The sequence below is a fragment of the Drosophila simulans genome, chromosome 2R, assembly GCF_016746395.2.
Source record: "Drosophila simulans strain w501 chromosome 2R, Prin_Dsim_3.1, whole genome shotgun sequence".
NCBI classification, from domain to species: domain Eukaryota; kingdom Metazoa; phylum Arthropoda; class Insecta; order Diptera; family Drosophilidae; genus Drosophila; species Drosophila simulans.
Genome location: NC_052521.2, coordinates 17155863 through 17177061, shown reverse-complemented (window position 1 = coordinate 17177061; position 21199 = coordinate 17155863). Strand labels below are relative to the sequence as shown.

Sequence of the window (21199 nt, the reverse complement as noted above, 5' to 3'; positions counted from 1 at the left end):
AGAACGATGTGACATGATTGTGGACAGATTGCAATATAAGCCAGACTGCAGCAGCCGATGGCACATAAAACACAGGTCCACACAAGTTGTCAACCAGTTGGCAGCTGCACGGAAACATTTGCTTCCTTAAAAAGTCAGCAGTAGAGACCAGGACCACGGCCAAGACCAAGTCCAAGTCCAATGCCAACGGCTTAAATTATGGTCAATGGAATTTTTATAGATTTTCCAAAGACCCAAAGAGCTGCGCAGCTTTGCAGCTGAATCCGCCGGACCGCACAAAAAGTGTGCAACAAAATTAAATGCATTTCATAATTTCTGCGGCAATGTCTGGGTCTGGGTCCACCACAGCCAATTCCAGATCTGATCCTCCTTTGGCTTTTGGCCAAGACCGCGCATTTGGCCGCGGCAAGTGCAACATTGTCTGTCTGTTAACTTATTGACACCCATATTTGGGATTGAATCATTAAAGCCAGTTTAGCTGCGGCTATACGAGTATGTAGCTGCCCCATTACCGCTGCTCTATCCGCCAGTAGCCCCTCGCTTAGCCTTTGTTTATTTGGCTATTGTCTTGGCCGTTTTGGACAAATTTTATTGGTTTACGCACGCGCAGTGACGTTGACAATGTGACCTTGTCAGCATTAGTGACAAGCGGCCGTAGCTGTTATCATATATTACACCGCGGAATTGGATTGCATACGTACGGGAAAGCGATCCACATCAGTGGTAATGGGTTGTCTACTTTATATAAGCCGAATTCGAAAGCGACCTACTTATTTGTGTGGCAAATTTACCTTTAAAGAGACAAATATTGCAATAACATAACACTAAAATACCTAATGGTATAACTAACACAAGTCTATAAAAGAATGTATTCAAAGTCGAATATCTTCGATCTTTCCCTTTATTGCCAGTAGAATTGGCTTCTAATAAGCCTTTATGGGAAAAACTCAAGAATACGACTCAATCACACGTTCGTTTGCATATTAATTGCCTTCTGAGTATTGCAGTCCCGCCCACAATGGAAGCCACACACCTATCATAACAATCTAATGAGGCACTTAATTCGCCGCTGCCACACTCGAAATCGAAATCTCGCACGGCCTGACAATCACACCCATCTAATAACTTCATTACCCAATCAATCAAAGTGGCAACACGACTGGTGGCGGCATTACAATACGTCACCTGGTCAAAACAGCTGCGCGACGGCGTTAAATGAGGAAAATCGCAAACAGAAATAAAAACACAGAAAAATATGTAGACATAAGTGTCGACTTTTGTATACACTCCTTTATATTAGGATTATTTAGGGTGGTTTCGTTGATCAATGTATATGCTAAGAATTATGAATTGTTATAATCTGTTTTAATTAATAATTGATTAAGATTTAAGTGAACACTTAAAAATTTATTTATTTTTTTTATGTAACTTATTTGTTTTCAAATAACATATACTCTTTTATGCTACACAAAAGAGTGGCGGAGGGCAGGTAGGGCGCAAAGCTGTCAGAATGGTAATGCAAAAAGCTCGGGGAAAGCTCGAAGAAGTAGCTCGGAATTTTCCGATTCGAACATGTGTGTAAAAGCTTCCATGTGTGCGAGAGAGCCGTGTGGGTTAATTTTCCGGCCAAGCTCATTTCCGCTCACTCTCCGACGTGCTCACGTCTCTCAGCGGGCGGATGGGTGGCCCAGTGGGCGTTGGTGCAGTGGGTGGTGCGGCTGCCGAAAAGACACCGGAAGTAGGAAATTGGGTTACAAAATGCATTTCGTGTGTGCGCCGTAACATTTCCGCCTACGGTGGCCGGCTAACAGAGCCGCAACAGTGCCGGAGAAATGGAAAACGGAAAACGGAGACCCGAGAGCAGGAGCCGAGAGCCAGACACGGACACGGACCCCGGTTTCCCGGAAAAACCAAGATTGCACTGCACACACGCATTTCCCACATGACGTATGCCGAATATCAGCACACACGAACTTGGAACTGGTTGCTCTACGGGTTCTTGTCTCCGCTAGGGCGCCACTGCATTTTCAAATTGCAGCAGCTCGCATGCAAACCCTTAACCCCCCTGCAGCCTTAACCCTCTGCTGCCAGGTCGACATTTGAATGCCTCCAATTGAGTGCAGCGCTAACAAGCTAAAAGCCTTTGACGAGCGAGTTCCCCAGTTCGAACCAAATTGAATGCCACGCTAAATTGTGCGACAAATTGCCGGTGAAGGGTGAAGGACGCGGCAGGTTCACCTTTTAACTTTGTGCATATTCTGGGAAAGTTTTCGGCATGAGCAGCAAGTGAAAGGAATAAGTTTGGATATTTAACTAAGCGGTAACAACCAAGCCACTTTGCTTAAGGCTGTATTATATCAAAATGTGCAGGTTACCAAGATCTTAAAACTAAGCTCCTGTTTATCAATTGTAAGTATCATTCGCTATTAGTTGTACTTAAACTTATTGAAATAACTTGCTCTATAGCAATGAAGCTAATTAAGTGGCAGTTTTTTTTCGCATAACCTGCTGTATGTGTTAGCCACCAAAGGGTTGATTTTTCGCCCCGCTTGAAAGCGAAATACTTTCACTGCCACCAGCTGTGCTTAGGTGAAAACTCACCCAGTGCCACCCAATCCACTTCATCAGCCTCCGGGCTTAAGGGTAAAGCCTTTAAGTAGTTTTGTGTAATTTAAATATAAATACTCATTTAATTAGCCTCGCTGCTGCGAGACTTGCTGGCAGACCTTTGATCTCCGGCAAATGTGTAAATATTTGACATTAATTACAAGTTGAATGCAGCACTCGTCGGCAGTCTTCGGTTAACCCGTTGAGGCCGTTGGAGCACAGACGCAGGCAATAACTGGAAAATTTATTTAATATTCACTTGTGAAGTTTTCCCCCTTTTCGTTGGCAAACGGTAGCAAATTACTTAAGCGCTTATTTGTCAACTGCGACGCGGGTGGTGTGCTGAGCCATTGGCAGTGCCATATATATTTTATACATTATGCATATAGGCGGTGGGAACTCATTAATAGCGACTCCGTTCCTGGATCAGTCCTTAACCCATCACAGCCCTTGGTGGCATCAATTATTCAGGCGGCACGCGATGGCAGACGAGAAATGGCCGCCGGCAAAATGGCGTCACAGCCGCTAAAGTACCGTTACCCGCCTGGGAAATTACCTTGCGTTTGTGGGTGTGTGTGTGTGGATCAAGTGCGTGGCTCGCAAATAGCTTGAAAGCCCAAAAACTTTGAATCACTGCCCGCAGATGGCACAGCAGCAAATTATATCAAATTTTTTCAGACAAGTATTCAGAATTGAATAAATATACAAATAAATATGATCATAAGATAGTACTTTTCGCTCTCTTCATGTATGGCTTAATATCCTAGCCTTGACTTTCAACTCTTAGCTAGATACAAGTAGATAAGATATCCTTTTCAGTGTACCAAACATCAACATCCAACTAACAACATCTCGGATGCACTTTCGCAATGATTTTCCAAGTAATGGAATTTCAATATGCACAGCTTCTGGCAACTTTGCCGTAGGCAAACAGAATAGAGTGAACCTGGTAACTTTCACTTGGTAGTCGTCATCTATACACATTTTGCATGTTATCCACTGGCTTGTGTCCTTGCTGTTTAAAGTAAACTCTCAATTGTATAATGTATTCATTTGACCGAAGCACAGACAAACCAGGAACTTTAATTATAAATAATTAGATGCGGTCGACGTGGGGGCAGAAGTGCACTCGGTCATGCAGAGTTAAGGAGTAGTCCAGCCCAATTTCCCAGAGCATGTGTTATTAATGATGACTAATGTGGCAGTAAATATTTGTTTATCCAATTAATATTGCCAGGCCTACAGAGCGGATGTGTGAAGTGCACTCATACCTATCCTGATTAAACATTTACTTTAAGACTCATACTAGTCGCAACGCGTTTCTTACTAAATTAGCATTAAAGATACATATAAAAACAAAAACTAAATGGTAAATAACAGACCTTCAGAGTTTTTATATGTGTACCCTATAAAGAATCTTTTTATACTATTATTTCATGAAAGACCCCAATATGAAAATCATTCAGCTAATAAAACCTTTAAGTGTGCATTGAGCGATATGAAGTAGCAATCTAAGCAGTGCAAAACTGAAATTTCACTTAGAAAGAGATAACACTTAGAGAGAGATAACACACAATGTGTATTTCAAATCTAATCGAGGTTTTAGCTTAGACTGATAAGAACTAACTTGCTTTCCATATAAAAGAACGCTGCCCGAGATAAAGCGTTAGAAGTAGGAGAGACTGCACCACGTAAACAATGTTACCCAATTGGCTTACCGGAGAGTATTTGCAGCCGAAATTGAGGGCTTACTACAATGATGATCAGCTGAAGGTCCTGAAAGTCTGGTCCAAGCCAGCAACTGAAAAAGGTCAGAACTACATGAGCCTCATGACCCGTATTCACGTGGACATTCAGCAGGGCGATGGATTATTTCAAAATAGAACCTACATTATCAAGGAAGCCCTATCGGAAGGTGTTCCCCAGGCGAAGGTATTCTTAGAGTATGATGTGTATAACCGGGAAATGGATATGTACGAGTTTATCCTGCCGAAGATGAATGAACTTCTTCAAGAAGTTGGCCTTACCGGAAAGTTCACTGCGGATACGATTTTTGTAGATCGGGAATATAGCACTATGATATTGGAAGATCTGGCGCAGTATAACTACGTGAATGCAGATCGAGTGAAGCAGCTGGATCTGGCTCATACGAAATTGACTTTGGAAGTATTGGCCAAGTTCCATGCAGCATCCATAATCGTGAAACAGCGCCATCCCGAACTCCTGACCACGACTCTATATACTCACTTCTTTTCGCGAGACAAAAAAGGTTACACAGAGGTGTACAAAGGTGTTTTATCGGCTTTTATAAGGTTCATAAATGGACAACCAGCATTAAAGAAAAAGTACGGTAATAAATTAGAAAAATTGCAAAAAAACATCATGGACTATGGAGCTAGGACCTTTGAGGTTGGAGAACAAGAGCTGCTGACCTTGAACCATGGTGATTGCTGGACCACCAACTTTATGTATCAGTATGATGATGCGAGTAATCCGCAATCAGCTGTAGCCATAGACTTTCAATTCAGCAACTTCACCTCCCCTGCAAACGACTTGCATTTATTCTTCACCGTTTCAGTGCGGGATGAAGTTCAGGACAAGGAACCCGAACTTGTTGAGAAATACTATAGCGACCTCAAAAGAAACCTGGATACTCTGTCCTATAAGGGCATATTTCCCAGCCTCCAGGAGTTCCAGAAACAGTTCGAAAGTCGTCGATTCATGTGTAAGTGTCTAGAGCCAAGCCATAAAGCTTATACTAAACCCTTTTCCTTTTCAAAAAGGTCTGTTGGCCCATCTCTTCAAGCCCGTTATAATATACGACGGTACCGAAGTGAGCTCAGACTTCTCAGGTGTCTACAAAGATACCGAAGAGGGCATTCGATTCCAGAAAGCTATCTATGCCAACGAAAGGGTGTTGAAAAGTGCTACAAAATTATTAGCCATGCTTGATGCGAAGGGTGTTTTGGATCTTCAGTAGGCTAAGCTATTCGAGTACTAATCATAGATTCTTTCTGCTGGATTAGTAATAAATTTTAATAATACACATATAGATTTTATTAGTACCATTTGTATATATTTCGAATGAAAAGCCATATTTTCCACGCTCTGCAATCTCGAATCGCATCTGCTACATGGGCAAACACTCATCTGGAGTTATGCTGGTCAGTATTTTCCAGGTGCAGAGATGCCAATATCGTGTTATCCATTCTAATTAGCCCTGCCCATGCTCGTGGGCCATCATTCGTCCGCTCTTAGCCCCCGATGGTCGGTAGATTCGAGTCCGGGCCAAGACGGCATAGCCTTTCGAAATTTACATTGGCCATTCGGCGCCTAGCATGCACTAAATTTAACGTCAGTGCCCCTTGGCCAAAGCCGAAGCCACATCCGAGCCCCATAAACTTGGTCGGCGCTCTTCTGAGATGGGAACTGCATATATACATACATATATATGCATGGGATAGCCCTAGCTTTCTGGCCAATTAATTTACGCGCACTTGGCGAGCACTTTGGCTTAGAGAGATGCGGCACGATGCTTATCGCCGGATTAAACCTATATCATTTCATTATTATTTGCCCGCTAACGGTGGACCAAGTGGATATGGCGCTCCCTTTGGTGGGCTCGTCGCGCTGATGCTGGCAACATTTCTAAATTAATTAGCCGAGGACGAGGGGCTTGGCTGCACTGCAGCAACTCCCGGGTTGAGCAACCATTTTTGACAGCATCAGCCAAAAAAAAAATGGCAAAAAATATAAAGAGTGGAAAAGAAAAGCCAGTTAACATTTCGGTAGTCGTCGGGGGCCGTCTTATCTTAAAGCCACACGATGCCAGGCGACGTCGACGACAACGACAATTTATTGACAAGACAATGGCGCTCAGCGTATGTAATTAATCTCGACATAATCTGAGTAGATAATTTTTGCCGCTCGTTGTTTGTTTGCTGTTGGTTGGCTTAGGCTTGTTGGCTGTTGCTTGTTGCAGTTGCTTTTGTGCTTTTTGTTGCCCGTTTGTGGCGGTCCGCTGGCGGTCTATTTTGGTGTGTTTGCGGTGCTCGCCTCCTCGAGAGAGGCGCTTCTTTGGTCATGTTCTTTTATAGCCAGCCCGCACCGATCCGGGCCCTGTCAGCTTTATGAAGTGCACAGGCGGCCCATAGAGGGCTAGGGACAGCGATATTGTCCTTTTACGGCCTTCCTCCGCATTGCTGGCCTTTTTCAATTAAGTAAAATGCAACAAATGCAATCTGCGGAGCATTCCATAAACCTTACGGAATGCCCCTTAGCCCCACTTCGTCCATTCCATTTCGTTTAGTTACCCCGTCCTATATACCATATAGCCCGGACTTTGGCCTACTTTCCACGGGGTGCTAAAGTACCCTTGCCATTAATTCAGCGAAAAAGTTTTTACACTGAGGTGCGGCATGTTGGGCGAAATGAATTTTTCCCAGCTGCGGGAATCCTTGCAACTAGTGGGTATGTAATACCAGCAGCGTTTTAAAATGTAACCAACTTAATTAATTTCACATTTGACTACTGCTTCAAATTCAAATGTCGGTAAATTGTGGCCAACAAGCATTTAATTTTGGAGCATGTCCTTTCAGTTAAGAGTTATGAGTTTAATCTGAATATTCAATAATCAGCGATACATTGTACTATCACTAGGTCATAACCATAGTTAGTATTAAGTTCATCTGACTAAGCATTGCAATCATAATCACAGGGTGTTTCGCATTCGGAAGCCTTCCACATTCAACTTAATGGATTATGCGTACGTGGGAAAGTTGAATTCGTATCAAAAATGCAGTATGAATTGTTATAATGCCGGCAGTGGAGCACCCCTCGCACCACCGCTTCCCCACCCATCGTGCAACATGCAACAATGAATTTACATTAATGATGAGACCGCCTTATCCCACTCCAATCCCCCTCCCCGTCCTAACTTGTGTGCATCCTCAGCCAAAGTTTCGCTGAATCGTAAAGCAAATGAAACTATGCGAGGCACAGTTTTATTTTTTAGTATTTTTTCGCCCTCCCAGCCTGTATGCAATTTTAATGCTTATGCCCGAAGCTTCCATCTAACCATCGTGGCACCTCCCCAAGACCCAGTCTCCCATTCCCATCCCATCGCATCCCATCCCGGCGATGCCTGTGCATCCTTGGCTCCCAGGGTGGCCATTTGGACGGCGTTGGCAAATTTTACGACCATGCATATTTCAGATAGCGAAAGTGAAATTATGAGCCGCAATTTTTGGCAAACTTTTAAAGTGGATGGATTTCATTCCAGCCCAAACCACACCCACTGGCGGTGCATCCACCTAAGCGCCAGGCGACGGCTTTTTTGACAACTCATCACAAAGTTGATTGCCATTTAAGAGCCGGGATGAAAATGCCTGAAAACGATATTAGAAGACATTGGCTGGCGCTCGTAAAGTTGTTAAATTAAGTGGAAGTGGCACAGCGAAATGTCAACTGCTGTGACGAGTTTGCCTGGTTTTCTTACGGCTTGTGGGCAGACAGTTGGGAGCGGCGTACCGATAATCTGACTTGATGGAGCGCTGCCAATAGCTTGCGAAATAGTTATCCACTTTCACCGACGCCCAGGGGAAAGTCTAAACATTCTTAGCATTTTCATAAAATGCAGTAATTCATTTAGCGTAAATAAAAACTTAATGATCGAAAGTACAGCAAACATTTAATATTAGAAATAATGTACTAAAATAATAATATTTACCCAATTTTTAGAATAAAATTGAAAGTAAAAAAAAAATTACTGAACTTTACCCCAGATGGGACTCGAACCCACAATCCCCGGCTTAGGAGGCCGATGCCTTATCCATTAGGCCACTGGGGCTTGATTTACCGGCCGGCAAACTGCTGATATGGGCTGACGGCACGCATGTATGAGTCAGTCAGCGTCAACGCATGCAATGGGTATATGGTATATTGTGATGAAAGAATAAATCGTGTTTATTTTATGACGATGTATTGCTGCCATTAACTAACAGAAACACACAATGGGATTTTTTGAAGTAGTAAAAACTGTTCCTTCTTAAGCATTTGGAGACCACTATCAACAACATATGCCTATCAAGAAAGAACACTTGTGCGATCGAGTAAATATCACCCAAATAAGTATTCAGATAAATATGTTTGCTTATTTAGTTGTTTCTCTATAACACATGATGTTTTAACAGTTGTTTTGTCACACTATTAAATTCGAGCAATACAAATTAAATTTTAACTCTCATCGTTCTTATTCTGTTTATTCTTAGCGGACTTGAGCTTTTTAATGACGTTCTGTCAACAGAAATAGCACGCCCCAGTGGCCTAATGGATAAGGCATCGGCCTCCTAAGCCGGGGATTGTGGGTTCGAGTCCCATCTGGGGTAAAGTTGTCTCTTTTTTTTCTTTTTTTTTTTAATAGTAATCTGTAACAATCGCTTAGTTTTTGTATTACATAAATTATTTCTAAAGTGTTGTATAAATAAAGTAGCCCCCGTTTGACTCATTCGTTATATGCAAATCAGAATTACGTAATCTGGAGCAGTGACAGCACTAGCTATCTGTGGTGTCTGCCGCCTGTCTTTTCGACCATTGTATTGATTTTTTATACCAAACGTGTTTATTGAGCCTTTCCGTTGGTCTATGGGTAAATGGGGCCTTTATTTATTACAACTACATTAAACCGAAAATGTCACGACATTAATTTCGCAAATGCGATTAATAAACGTCAGCATAATGTCATTGTTTGCAAATGCCCCAAAGAGCCAATGGTAGTTGTTGTTTGGGGCCAGCCATTATGTACAAGCCATTGACCACAAGTCAAGTAAAGTAAAGTCAAGTCAAGTCTGGTCCAAAAAGTCAGCCAGACAGCGAGCAGCGCAAACATGATTTACACCCAACCATTGTCTGTCTTCCCAAATGGCTCAAAATAGCAAATAGCAAACAGCGAAAAGCCGCCAAGGTGTCTGTGCGTTGCGTGCCCCACAGTTTGGGGAAGCTCCTTGAACCGACCCAATTCTTTGGCATCTGGGGCTTGTTTGGCCACCCGAAACGCGGTCCGCTAATGAGAGGACCAGGGGAAATTAAAAACTGGCAAATTGCAAAGCGGCAGAGAAAGGGGAAAATCCGGGGAGCAGCTGCTGTGACAGAGAGCCTTGAAATGTCGCTGGGCGCAACAGTTTTCCAGACCACAAATCGCTTTGGCAATCTTGATTACAATCAGTGCGGATATCAGGTACGACCAAGGACTTTTGGGGCGGCTTTGCCAGTGGGAGTGGAAGGGGAGGCGGTGCCCGTTCGCATGTTGCACGGCGATAAAGATCAAATGAGAAATGGATGTCGCCGACGCAGAATCCAGATGACGGCCTGGTTGCATGCTGCGTAGATATTTGCATCGCTGAATCTCGCCAGTGACAAGATTTGTGAGCGCCCAGCTGCAAATCGGAGCAAGGCAAGTAGCTGGCGGTTCGCAATTAACGAGCGAGCATACTTCAAAAGCATTTCATACATCCAAAAAAACAAAGAAAAATAATTAAAAATTTGATTTTATTAATACTAAAAAAGAAAAAGCCGAATAAATATATTTTATCCAACATTATTTAATATTACGAAATCAGTTAGGAAAATCAATTCTCCATCTCTAAAGTTCATTTCGATTTCGCCTGGCAGGAGACTTGGCACCAACACAATCGAGTACTCAATTTCAATTTCGATTCGATTATGGCTAGGATCGATTTTGCTTGATTACCTCCACCGAAATTCAAATTTTCTCGGCTCGTCAAACAGGTTTCGGGTTTGAGTATCGGTAGACGTGTTCGCTTGATGTACCTACAACTAATTGACAGCTTCCAGTTCGATTCGAAAAAGCCGTTAACAGTATTTCGTGATATGTCACGCGCCGGGCAATGAGCATATGAAAAGTTGCAGCCATAAACCTGCCCACATCTTCGGTTCCACCGTGGTCCACCTCAATTACTCGGCCTCTGCGCAGGCCGTAAATTATTTTGCCAGGCTGTGCAAATTAATTTCAGCTAACTGACAGACTAGCCAGAGACTGCGACTCGGAGACTCTCGAACGGCATTCGATTGGTTGTGTATATTATGAGCGGGGCCACGCCCACTTGGCCGCCAGCACCGTCACCTGGCCGCCAAATTTGGCTATCAATTTGGCCAAATTTCTGGCCGCCGTTCGCCTGTGTGACAGTGACATTTTCGTTTGGCCGACGCGTGCCTAAGCCTCACAAAACAGCAATTATAGCGAAGCCCAAAAACACTTCAAGGCAATTATAATAAAGAAAAATTAACTTAATAATAGAGGCATTTTGTATCGGAATATCATTTATTTGTCTTCGTAATTCATTGACAAAACAGTATTCGAATTGATTAACTTTTACGGTGTAAATCGGAATTAGGGTATCTTTGAGGAATGTGAATGCTGGGATGGCCTTACCGTTAGGCCCGCCCTCGTGACATTGCAACAATGCGGGAGATGAACTTTGACATGACCTCAGCTGGCATAAATCAAAGCGCAGTTCAGGCCATTGTAAGTCGTCTAGGAGGCACATCATCGCAGAGATGCGACTCTTGCATCGAGGAGATTCGGTCTCGAGGAGTAGGTTTGGCTTTCACGCCGAATGCAAGGGGCACACCTGAACTGCGCAGCCATCAACCCGCTAACTAAATCAACAATCGTGGAACAATGGAGGGGATATACTATATACATATACCGTACATACGATGCCGAAAGAGCCGCGCAAATTAAAGTTAATCGAATGCCTTTGACCTTTTCACACAGCCCTTCTCCTTCTTCCTTGTGTCGAAAAGTGCATTGCATTGCATTCGATTGGCAATTTCAGATAAAGGCAGTCGAGAACCTTTGCCATTCGCTTCAGACTGAAGCGGGGAACACCCTGTACACAGTGCTGTAAATTAGAACGTAGCCATCTAGCGGGGAGCGGAGGTAGCTGCGAGAGAGTGGCGCCCTCTGCTGTGCGTAGGCAGTTTGGGAATTGAAAGAAATGTGATCGATGATCCATTGGGGAAATCTAAACAGAATTAAGGCAGAAAAAAATAAAAGTATAAGCTTTAATTAACCGTACCATATATTCTTCTGAGTATGTTATTTAGTTTAGTTATTAGGCGATTGAAAAAAAGGATAATTCTTCCCGGAAACATACAACTATATACTGCAAACAGACCACTATGACATGAACTGTTATGTGAACTAAACATCAGACGGGCTAAAAAAGAGAAGGCCAAGTGAAAATTAACCTTAATTAAATTTGTCATATCTGGGGTGTATGATCGGGCGGCAACTCGGGGCTTGTGTGTGGCCGGGCAGCTAGCTCTCTTTGGCTCAGGGTTCAGGTTAGAACTCCAGCTAATGTCACCGTCACCGGCAACATGACGGTGGACAGCATGACAGCAAAAACAGTGTTCGAACCGGGGCTAAAATTAAACAAAAGGCGGGCAAATAAAGCAAAGGCGAAATCTATGTTAAAACTCAAGCGATTAGAATCGTTTTGGCCGGCTAAAACACACCTAATTGCTGGACAAGTTGCTAGAGGACGGCTAATTGAAACGCCGCCCGTTCGTGTTTTTTACCAGATTCTTATTTTTTTTCAAGGTTCACTCTGGGTATTTTCAGAGTGTGTGTGGCGGTTTTACTAGATTGCAAGACTTTTTTCCATCAGTTTTGCTGCACAGAATAATTTCAATTTTATTTACCTGTCTTGGGAGCGGCCGTGGCCAGACACGTTTTGCTTTTGGGCCCAAACAGAACACAGAGACATGGCTGAAACTGAAATAGAAAAAATGCATTTGCTGAGCATGCAAACCGCGAATCGAGCGGACAATAAATACGGGCGACCGCCCATTTTTATGGCAATCAAATGCGTTGTTTAATTCGAATTGACTTTTTGAACTGGCTGGGAACTGGAGAACTGGGAAACGTGTCGCACGTGCCACTCCTGCCCCCGTGTGATACTTTATTCGATTATTGGTGTAGGGATTGTCAACTGTCATTTCGATTATTGGGATCGCAGGCCACAAAAGAGTGGAATTACTTGCAGATAACAAGCCACAAAAGAGTGACCTATAATTCTGATAGTGCACACTCGAATTACCGGTTATCATTATTTAATGATTGATCTGCTGGCGTAGATAAGGATGGCGGGTAGTCATTTTATTTTGAAATGCCAAACAAAACACTTGTCCGTTTCACATAGTATCTGCGTTTTCCAATAATAGATCTCATCTATTTCAGTCTCCAAAGTCTATATAATTTTCCAATCCAGCAAAGGTGGAAGAAGAGCCTAAGTACTTTCCGATTAAACTTCTGAACAAAGCCCCTTTGAAAAGTTTTCAGTGTAGGCTGCCTGGCAATTGATAGTTATAAAATAAACTTGCTTTTAGAACTATTGCACAACACCCGAAAACAAAAACCAGCCCATTTGCTCGAAAAAAAAAAAACGAAATGCAATCAGCGGAAGTTGCCTTCTTCTTTTCTCTTGGTCAAAACAAGTTGCAGTTTTGGCTTGGGTTGAATGGCATTGCGGTGGGCGTAGGGTGGCAGGCGGAGGATAGGGGCGTGGCATCGGGTCGGGTGCCAAACTTTGTGGCATAAACTTTTAATGAGTTCTTTTTATTTGCGATTTGCATGGCCACGCCCCCCATTTGTCACACAAATGAAATCTGCCAGAGCGAAATTGCATTAAGTTGCCGCTTGTAGGGCATTCATATCCACCACCAACCGAAAACCACCCACCGCCCACCACCCGATCTCAATGACATTGCCTACTTGGAGGAGCCAAACTTTGGTCAAAGACACTAGCCCCGCCTCGACGGACTCAATGATGAGCAGAAAACAAAAATTGCGAAATAAAATAAATAAATATGCCCGAGTGCAAAACTTTTAAATTGAAAATGCGCTTTGAATATTTCAGCGCTTCAGATTCTCCGGATCCTTTCGCCATCTTGTGCGCCATTGCACTCGCTAACTGCACTTGTGCTCATCTTTGTCTCCAGCTCTGGGCTTCCTGCCACGCCTACTTTGCCCACTTCCATCTGTCGACGTCTGCGAGAGGCGAAAATAATTTGAAATTTTAATTAAAAGTATTTGGGCAAAAGTTGCTGCGCTGCCAGCGGCTCTGCTTTTCTATCACCAGACAAATACGACAAAATCAAAAACACAAAAAACGAATAAGCGAAATCACGAGCGCAATTGGCAAGACTTGGAGGAAACTATTTCCGGGCCTGCTTTTCAGCCCGGTTCGTTCGATGGCATTCAGCTTAAATTTTAATATCTTCGCCGACGGCAAAAATTGTGCACTTGAACATGCAGCCGAAAAAAGCAATTGTTGCGGATGCGACAAGTGTCGCCCTTACAAGGGCTTTACTGCTCATTTCGTTTCGTGAAGCGTTTATGCGCAAACAAATAACGCGAACAAAACCTAACAGCAAATAACAGCTGTAGTTACAACTTGTGCACATCTGTTCACTACTCCGTTCAAATTTATTATTTTTTTTTTATTTCGTAACCTATGTTTAATCTTGGTGTTTCTTAACAAAAGGTGCGCGTTTGTTTTGAGTTCCCGAACTGTGTTTTGCGCATGCATGTTTTTCTTATCAATATGCGTATGTGTAACAAGCGAAAATAATAAAAAAGTTTAAGCATTTGCCTTACTTGAAGTCCACTACTTTCTTGTAGCCATAATTAAACCCTAGAAGCTGGTTGGCCAAAAGGGGAAAAGAAGCCTCAGGAGCAGAAGCCTCTTCGTGTTTGCTGCCAGAAAGGACAGAAGGAAAGAAAGAAACTTTATTAATAAAAGTTTTTCCTTTGGTATTTTAGCCAAGTATTATTAAAAACTTTGATATACGCAACGCTGGCAGTTCCACACACCGCACACGGACACACTGACACACGTGGGTCCCAACATATGTCGACGTCTGTCGGAACATTCAAGCGTTAAATTGTGGAGGCCCTTTTTATGCATGCGACATTATTTGTTGCTCGTGCTATGCTGTTGCTTTTGATTTTTGGTGCTTCTTGCTTCTGGCTTGCTTTTATTAATTTCGTTGTCATGACATTGAGTTTGGCAAGTTTCGGTCGTGGGTGTCGAATCAGCAGCTAATTTGCCGTTGTTTTGAAGTCTTCACACGTCAATATTGTTCACTGAAAAACAGCTGACAAGAAATAAGTTAAAAATGTGAAGGTGCTTTCAAAGTGTCGCTTTTCCTAAAAGGAAAATGTTTAGTATGCATACATATAATTTATACATCAAATTAGATTTTTATTATATGCTTAAAATAAGTTGTCATTATACAAATAAAAAGGATTTATACTTAGCCAAGATTTTCTTTAGAGGTGCTTTTTAGTTTTTATTATAGCTGGATAAGAATTCTTGTGTCATGTGTCAATTTGCTTTAATTTATGCGACGAGATTATAACAGCTTTCGTCATCCCCTTCAAACTGATGGTTACCGTGGCTAAGTGGCTAGTTTGGGAGGCTCGTAGCTAGACTTGTCAACCTCTATCCGCCTTTCCCCAAATTACTGGGAAAATCCGTACTAGCTGCTGTGTATACTGTATCTATTCGCTGATGTCGGATTCCGGCTCTCAAACTATTTGCACATTGAGTGCATGCATATTAGCATTGGAAAGAGAATATCTAATGAAGTGCGTCCCGTCCATTAACCGGGGAACGCATTTTCTCTTAGTTTAGTTCCATTAGAGCGCAGTCTGGCTTTGACTGGTGCCCGGCCCGAGCGATTCGACTTGTTTTTTTACGGCTCTCACTTAGCTAGACAAACTAAACAACTAATTAAAGTAAACCAAAGGCATTTAGCCAGAAAATTCGTTGACCAGATGGGCGGAAGCAATGGCTTAGAGCACGGCAGTGCAGATTCTCACTCCCGACCATGAATATGCAAATATGAGGCTGTCATCCAGCTCATTTCCATTTCCATTCCCGTTGTACTCGTACGCTTTCCCATTTCCCTCAATTGGGTGAGTTGTTCATTAATTTGCTGACTGGGGAAAAGCTGGATCCTGAATGCCGGGATGTCATCACAGCTGCTTGGTTGACATCGATACGGCGACGGTTGACTTTGTTGGCTCTTAATTGATTGCAGCCATTTAGGCATCGTTCCCCTCACACCCAGAGTCATCCCCCTCCGAATCCTCGTCATCGTCCTCATCGTGGTGGTGCGAATCTTTGCACTTGTCTTTGAATTAATTAAAGAGCGTGTTTTCAAGTCGGGGTGTTGGCAAAGCAGTTGCCATCGGACGATAGTTATGAAAATTGCCTATGCACTCGGGTATTTATACAAGCTAAGTTGAATGCAGCGACACTTTTTATCACTTATAATTACTCCACAATAATTAATATCAAAGTGCACTCTATTGCAAGATTATAGTACATTTTATTTATGGTTTCTAATTATATCTTATTTTGCATTGAATACTTCAGTACAATCTGTTTTTCCAAGGTTTTTATTACTAATTACTACTCGCTGTACTTATCTGAGCAAGAAGTACTGCAGTTTATGATCTTTTAAAAGGAACTAGAATCGTTTTACATTTTTCGTTTAATTCAGCTTTGGCCTTATCAACATGTGTACTGTCTTAAGGGAATAAGTGTTATCGTGCCACTCGGCTGTGTTCCAAAAGACTCCTACGCCATCGTAGTCATATATCTGATCTCCAACAGAATAGATGCCATTCAGATTGCTGGGGATATGGGAGAAATACAAAATTAACAAGTTTCCTACATACATTTAGCTTGTGATCTCACCTAAAACCACATTTGTCCCCGTACCACCAGGCACCTTCCTTCCTAGCTGCGCATTTTTCAAGGTTATCCTCATCGTAAGTACTGAACTTGGCATGGAGATTATGAGTTAGTGCATCACCAGCATTGCCAGTGTATTTTCCAAGGGATACGAGTGCATAGCCCGAGTCCTCCTCATCCACCTCAAATCGATCGTAGTGGGCAAATCTCTGCTCTCCCTCAAAATCTTCCAATTGAATATGTAGCTCATAATGTTCCGATTTGGTGAGCTGATGAAGCGTCTGCAGTCCAATAAAAAACTCCCCCGTTATGTTTCCAAAGCCCTCCCTATACTCCATCCATTTGCGGATAAAGTTGGTTTTGCCATTTTCTCGTCTCTGGATTACTATCCAACCAGGTCCCGCCAGAAGGCTATTGCAATAGACATTAACCTCTCCCATCGTAGGCACTTCGATGGATTTTACTCCGGTAAAATTCCCAAGTGCAGCGCAGCCACTTTGCTGAGACTGGAACAAATCCTTGATATCGGTTTTTAAAGTTACACCATTTTCTGGATGACTCGTGGGTTCAGTAGTAGTAGTGCTTTCCGTATTTTTCAGTTGCAGGATCTTAATTAATTCCTCATTTGCCACCAGAGTATTGTTACACGCGTTTAATTGGACTTCCAATCTTGTTAGAATATTTGTCTTTTGGGTTAGTAGGATCTTACAGTTCTCGATCTCGACCTCTTGCATCTGTGATTTTTCTTGAGTTTTTGAACACTCAAGTAATTCATCTTGCATTTTATTAATTTCCTTACTTTTTAATTCGCTTATTTTTTTGGCTACGGTCTCAAGTGTCTTAAGATTGTCTATGAGAACGCCTTGAACTTTCGAGTTCTCTTCAAGTTGCACATACCGCTCTGTAAGCCTTCCAAGTAGGCTAACCAAGTATTTCAATGTAATGGATCCATTATCCCCGGTGTCTAAAACGAGTTCCCTGACTTCTTGAATTTTCTCCTCTTCGAGTGGCGTCAGTGGAACCTCGAACACAAGCTTGTAAGCGGACAAGCGAGGATGGTACGAACATGTGGAATGGCACACACTTAAAACGATCGCAATCAACACTAACTGAGGTGCAGCTCCCATTGCTTCTTCATCGAGCAATGAATTCAGACTGAAGTCGCCAATAAGCTGAGGAATATTTTATAGTCATTGCGTGAGGCTATCAAGGGTTTGCTCAAAAGTAACGTTTAACTGGCAGCTATACATTCTAGTAATAATAAAATTACTAGGTGTGCACTACTTTATATAAAGATTTATTATTTGAAAAGAATATATATTTTTTTCCCAAAAAGGCTACATATGAATCCTTAAGGTTTCCTTATTGAATGACAACTTTAAGTTGGAGACAGGAAGCGGGAAAAAGGCAGCTTCCTACGGTTGCCACACCAATTAAATGGTTATATTTTATTAAAAGCGCGCTACAAAAGACACATTGCCTTTGCCAGTGGTGCTGGCAATACCATTGCCATGGCAAATAGACGCTGCGACTTTCGCTCATTTTGCGGTGCAACTGAGCGTATACGCAACGCGGGGGCAAAGTGCCTGGAAGAGCCACAATGGGCAGGTGTCTCGACGCCGTCGGTTGCCATAACGTCCGTGCTGACGTGGCACTACCCTCTCCTGATTCCAGACTTCAGACCCCAGCCCAGCACAGTCCCGAACCCGAACCCGATCCCGATCCCAGTCCGGATTGCAGACCGCCGCAGGACGGGCCAGACAAACGCTGTTATTTATTCCGGATTTGTCTACCTTTCCCCTTTTTATTTATGTTTGGCAGACGCCAATTTTCGTGGCGGTGGATGCAGCTCAGCTGCGTTGGTCTGCTGGTGGCCGCATCTTTCCCAGGGCAGCAAATCTGGCGGATTCCAGCATCCGCATATCCACGTGACTTTGGCTCCATCGCCATCTCCAACCCCTACTCCCAGCCTCGGCTCGTACTCCAACCAGGCGGAAAATAAAAGAAACCCAAACCCTCCTGTCGTCGCAGTTGCCAGCTCACCTTTGATTGTCTTAGAGCGGCATGCTGGTCAGCCAGTAATGAAATCTGCCCTTAAAAAGGCAAAGGTTGGGGATGGCCATCCCTTTGTTTGCTATCTCTGCACAAAACATTTTTGCTGTAAATATTTTAGCTGAAAATGCCTCTGCTACAGTGGCTTTTGTTTCTCGGTCTTTGTCTTGTGCGGAATTGAAACGTTTCGGATTGTTGCCAGTCAAAGTGCAAGCTGCTGGACTCTGTCTGTCATTTGGCTAAACACTTTAAGCGAACTATTTTCGGGAAGGACTTTTGATTAAAAAACTTTTTGGCCAGAGCAGAGCAGTGCAAACAAATTCAATAAGTGGCACTGCGAAAATCAATAGAAAATCGCCAGCAGATGCCAGAATTGCTAATCTAAGCCACAAAACACAGCCGCAGAATGGGACTCGCACTCCGGCTGGAACTTCAAAGGGTGCGGGAGGCACATAAATTCAAGATGTGGCCATAAGATTTATGACGATTGCGAACGTGAACGTGGAGTTTTCGGGGGAAGCCCCCTGAATAGACACCAAAGTGGCAAGAAAGAAACGGCGGCAACATTTGTGAGCCTCTGGCCTTTGAGCTTTGGCGGAAAAAGCCGCGAAGGATGGGGAAACGCAGAGCAGGACTCTATGGCAAGATGGCCGGCAATTTACAGTAGGCATATAAAATACACATAAAAATTGAAACTGCTCTTCAGGCAACTTCAGACTTGGCGGCCGGCGAATGGGGCGTATACTTTACGCATTTTAAGTTTCAATTTCACAGTCGAATTTATGGCCAAAGATGCGGATGTGGATGCGCCATGGCTATTTTATGGCCACTTCCGCTGACCAAAGGTCTAAGTGATTTCTAACATAAAAACATTACCTCCAGTCAGTCAGAGATGGCGCCTCTGATGAACTTCACACTACGCTAAATCAAATTTTTCACTCGCCCATTTCCGTGACGCTTAATGAAATCCGGCAAATATTTTTCCGTGCCATTTCCATTGCCAGCAATCAATTGTCAACGTCATCTCACTCCGCTTTATAGAGCTCGAGGGGCCGCCATAATCCGGCTTATTATGCAAAGTAAATGCGCCGGAGTCCGGACTCCGGACTCCCCGGTCCTGATAATCTTCGGCGATATTTCATTGTCGTCGCCGAGGCTTGTAAATGCGTTAACAGCTCTCAATTCGTCTTCGCCCGGGCTCGAAATACTTCGGCTTCCGGTTGCCGCTTATGCACTTCCTTTGCTCATTTGTCGCCAGTTTGTAACTCGCGGCCATATCTGCTTTTCTCTGAGATTTTACGATGTCTGTCGTATATATGCGTCACATGCAAATTTGCTTCTTTCGATTGTGCCACATTACAGATAGGAAAAGATATATAACAAATACGCTTTTGTGGTTTTCCTTGGCACTTGAAATCAGATTTACAATTTACTGAAAAACAGGAAATGCTCTTAAACTCTTATCTATGAACAATTACCAGTGTAAGGAAGAATGGATAGATTGAACATTTTTTTCTGTGTGCCAAGTTCCGTAAGCCTTCTCGATTTCATATCACATCATCCAATTTGATTGTCGGACGGGTCTTTCCCCTTTCTGAGGTCATTTCCATATTAAATGGTTTTTCTTTGAATTGATGAAGTATCATATTATACGGGGCGCCTTCGCAAATGATAACGACTCAGATTCAACCCCAATTTCGGACACGTTTCGATATATTGGGGTCTCAGCTGGTAGTGCGTCATATCACTCCTTCTTTATTTGTGTAATTTCATAGCTGTAACATTTCAATTACGTTTTCGTTTGCGTATTCAAATTGATGGCCAGGTTATGGTGTCCTTAGATAAGCGAGTAATTATTAAATAGTGATTCTTATGGTACAATTGTAAACCAATGCATATATGAGCTGTTACCTTTGTGATATTTTTATGAAACTGCAAGAAAATGAATTGAGACTTTTAAGACTTCTTCAGGTAAAATCTAATTATGTAACCTATAACAAACTTTTTGTTGTGCGAGTACAAGGTATGGAATAAAATCTGATAATACAACCCCTTGATGATGCGCCTTATAATCTGTGCACTGCATACTGAGCAGCTTCCTCTCGCTTTTCCAAGCTTTTCCGCATCAATTTTTCCCATTACGCTTTCCACCGCCCCTCAAGTTTTGTCATTTTCGGTTTGGCATTGGAATGACTTCATTTTGAGCTCGTCCATGCAAATTTGCAACTGATTTCGGGCCAAATCACATTGTCATGTGCGTGTGTGTGTCCGAAGCGAAGAAAATGCAAAAGCGATCTAAAACCTCTAAAATTAAGCTATCATAAGGTTTTACAGCCGGCCATCAACACGGAGTACAAGGTGGTATCTACGCCAGAAAAAAGCATAAGTATAAAGAGCCAAAAACGAAATAAGTGCAGTGCAATGTCATTAAAGCAGGCAAGCAGACAATGAGCGGTGGAATGGAACATGGAGCAGCGAAAAGGACGTCCAGGATGACTATGGCCAACATAAAATCACAACACACTGCAGATACGGGAAACAGCAGAGCTGGGAATGCCAATCTGGCTACATTCGGACCAAAGATATTTTTAAGATATTTTTTTAAGCGAGAGTGCACCCGCTTTTTTCGATATAAGTCGTTCTTTTTATGATTAAAGATTACATTATATCAGACGAACATAGTAGAAATATTTTTAAAAAACTCAATTAAACCACTTTCTATCGTTTGCAGTCGTCACCACTGATCCCAC

The 21199-nt window shown here is 42.8% G+C and overlaps 2 protein-coding genes and 2 non-coding genes across 4 annotated transcripts; 2 read left to right on the top strand and 2 right to left on the bottom strand.

Moving 5' to 3' along the window:
* Nucleotides 1-4257: 4257 nt before the first annotated feature.
* LOC6735330 lies at nt 4258-5659 on the top strand. The gene is made up of 2 exons (XM_002082243.4): nt 4258-5332; nt 5391-5659. Exons 1-2 carry the CDS (start codon nt 4306-4308, stop codon nt 5585-5587), a joined length of 1224 nt encoding a protein of 407 aa, XP_002082279.1. The 5' UTR covers nt 4258-4305; the 3' UTR covers nt 5588-5659.
* Nucleotides 5660-8382: 2723 nt separating this feature from the next.
* Trnar-ccu lies at nt 8383-8455 on the bottom strand. The gene has a single exon. It is a non-coding gene; the product is annotated as a tRNA-Arg (tRNA).
* A 465-nt stretch (nt 8456-8920) lies between these two features.
* On the top strand, nt 8921-8993 carry Trnar-ccu. Its single transcript has one exon. It is a non-coding gene; the product is annotated as a tRNA-Arg (tRNA).
* Nucleotides 8994-16018: 7025 nt separating this feature from the next.
* LOC6735327 (angiopoietin-related protein 7) lies at nt 16019-17564 on the bottom strand. Its single transcript, XM_016168534.3, has 2 exons — nt 16401-17564; nt 16019-16336 (listed from the first exon to the last, which is right to left on the bottom strand). The coding sequence occupies exons 1-2, from the start codon at nt 17522-17524 to the stop codon at nt 16195-16197; spliced, it is 1266 nt and encodes a 421-aa protein (XP_016028674.2). The 5' UTR covers nt 17525-17564; the 3' UTR covers nt 16019-16194.
* Between the last annotated feature and the right edge of the window lie 3635 nt (nt 17565-21199).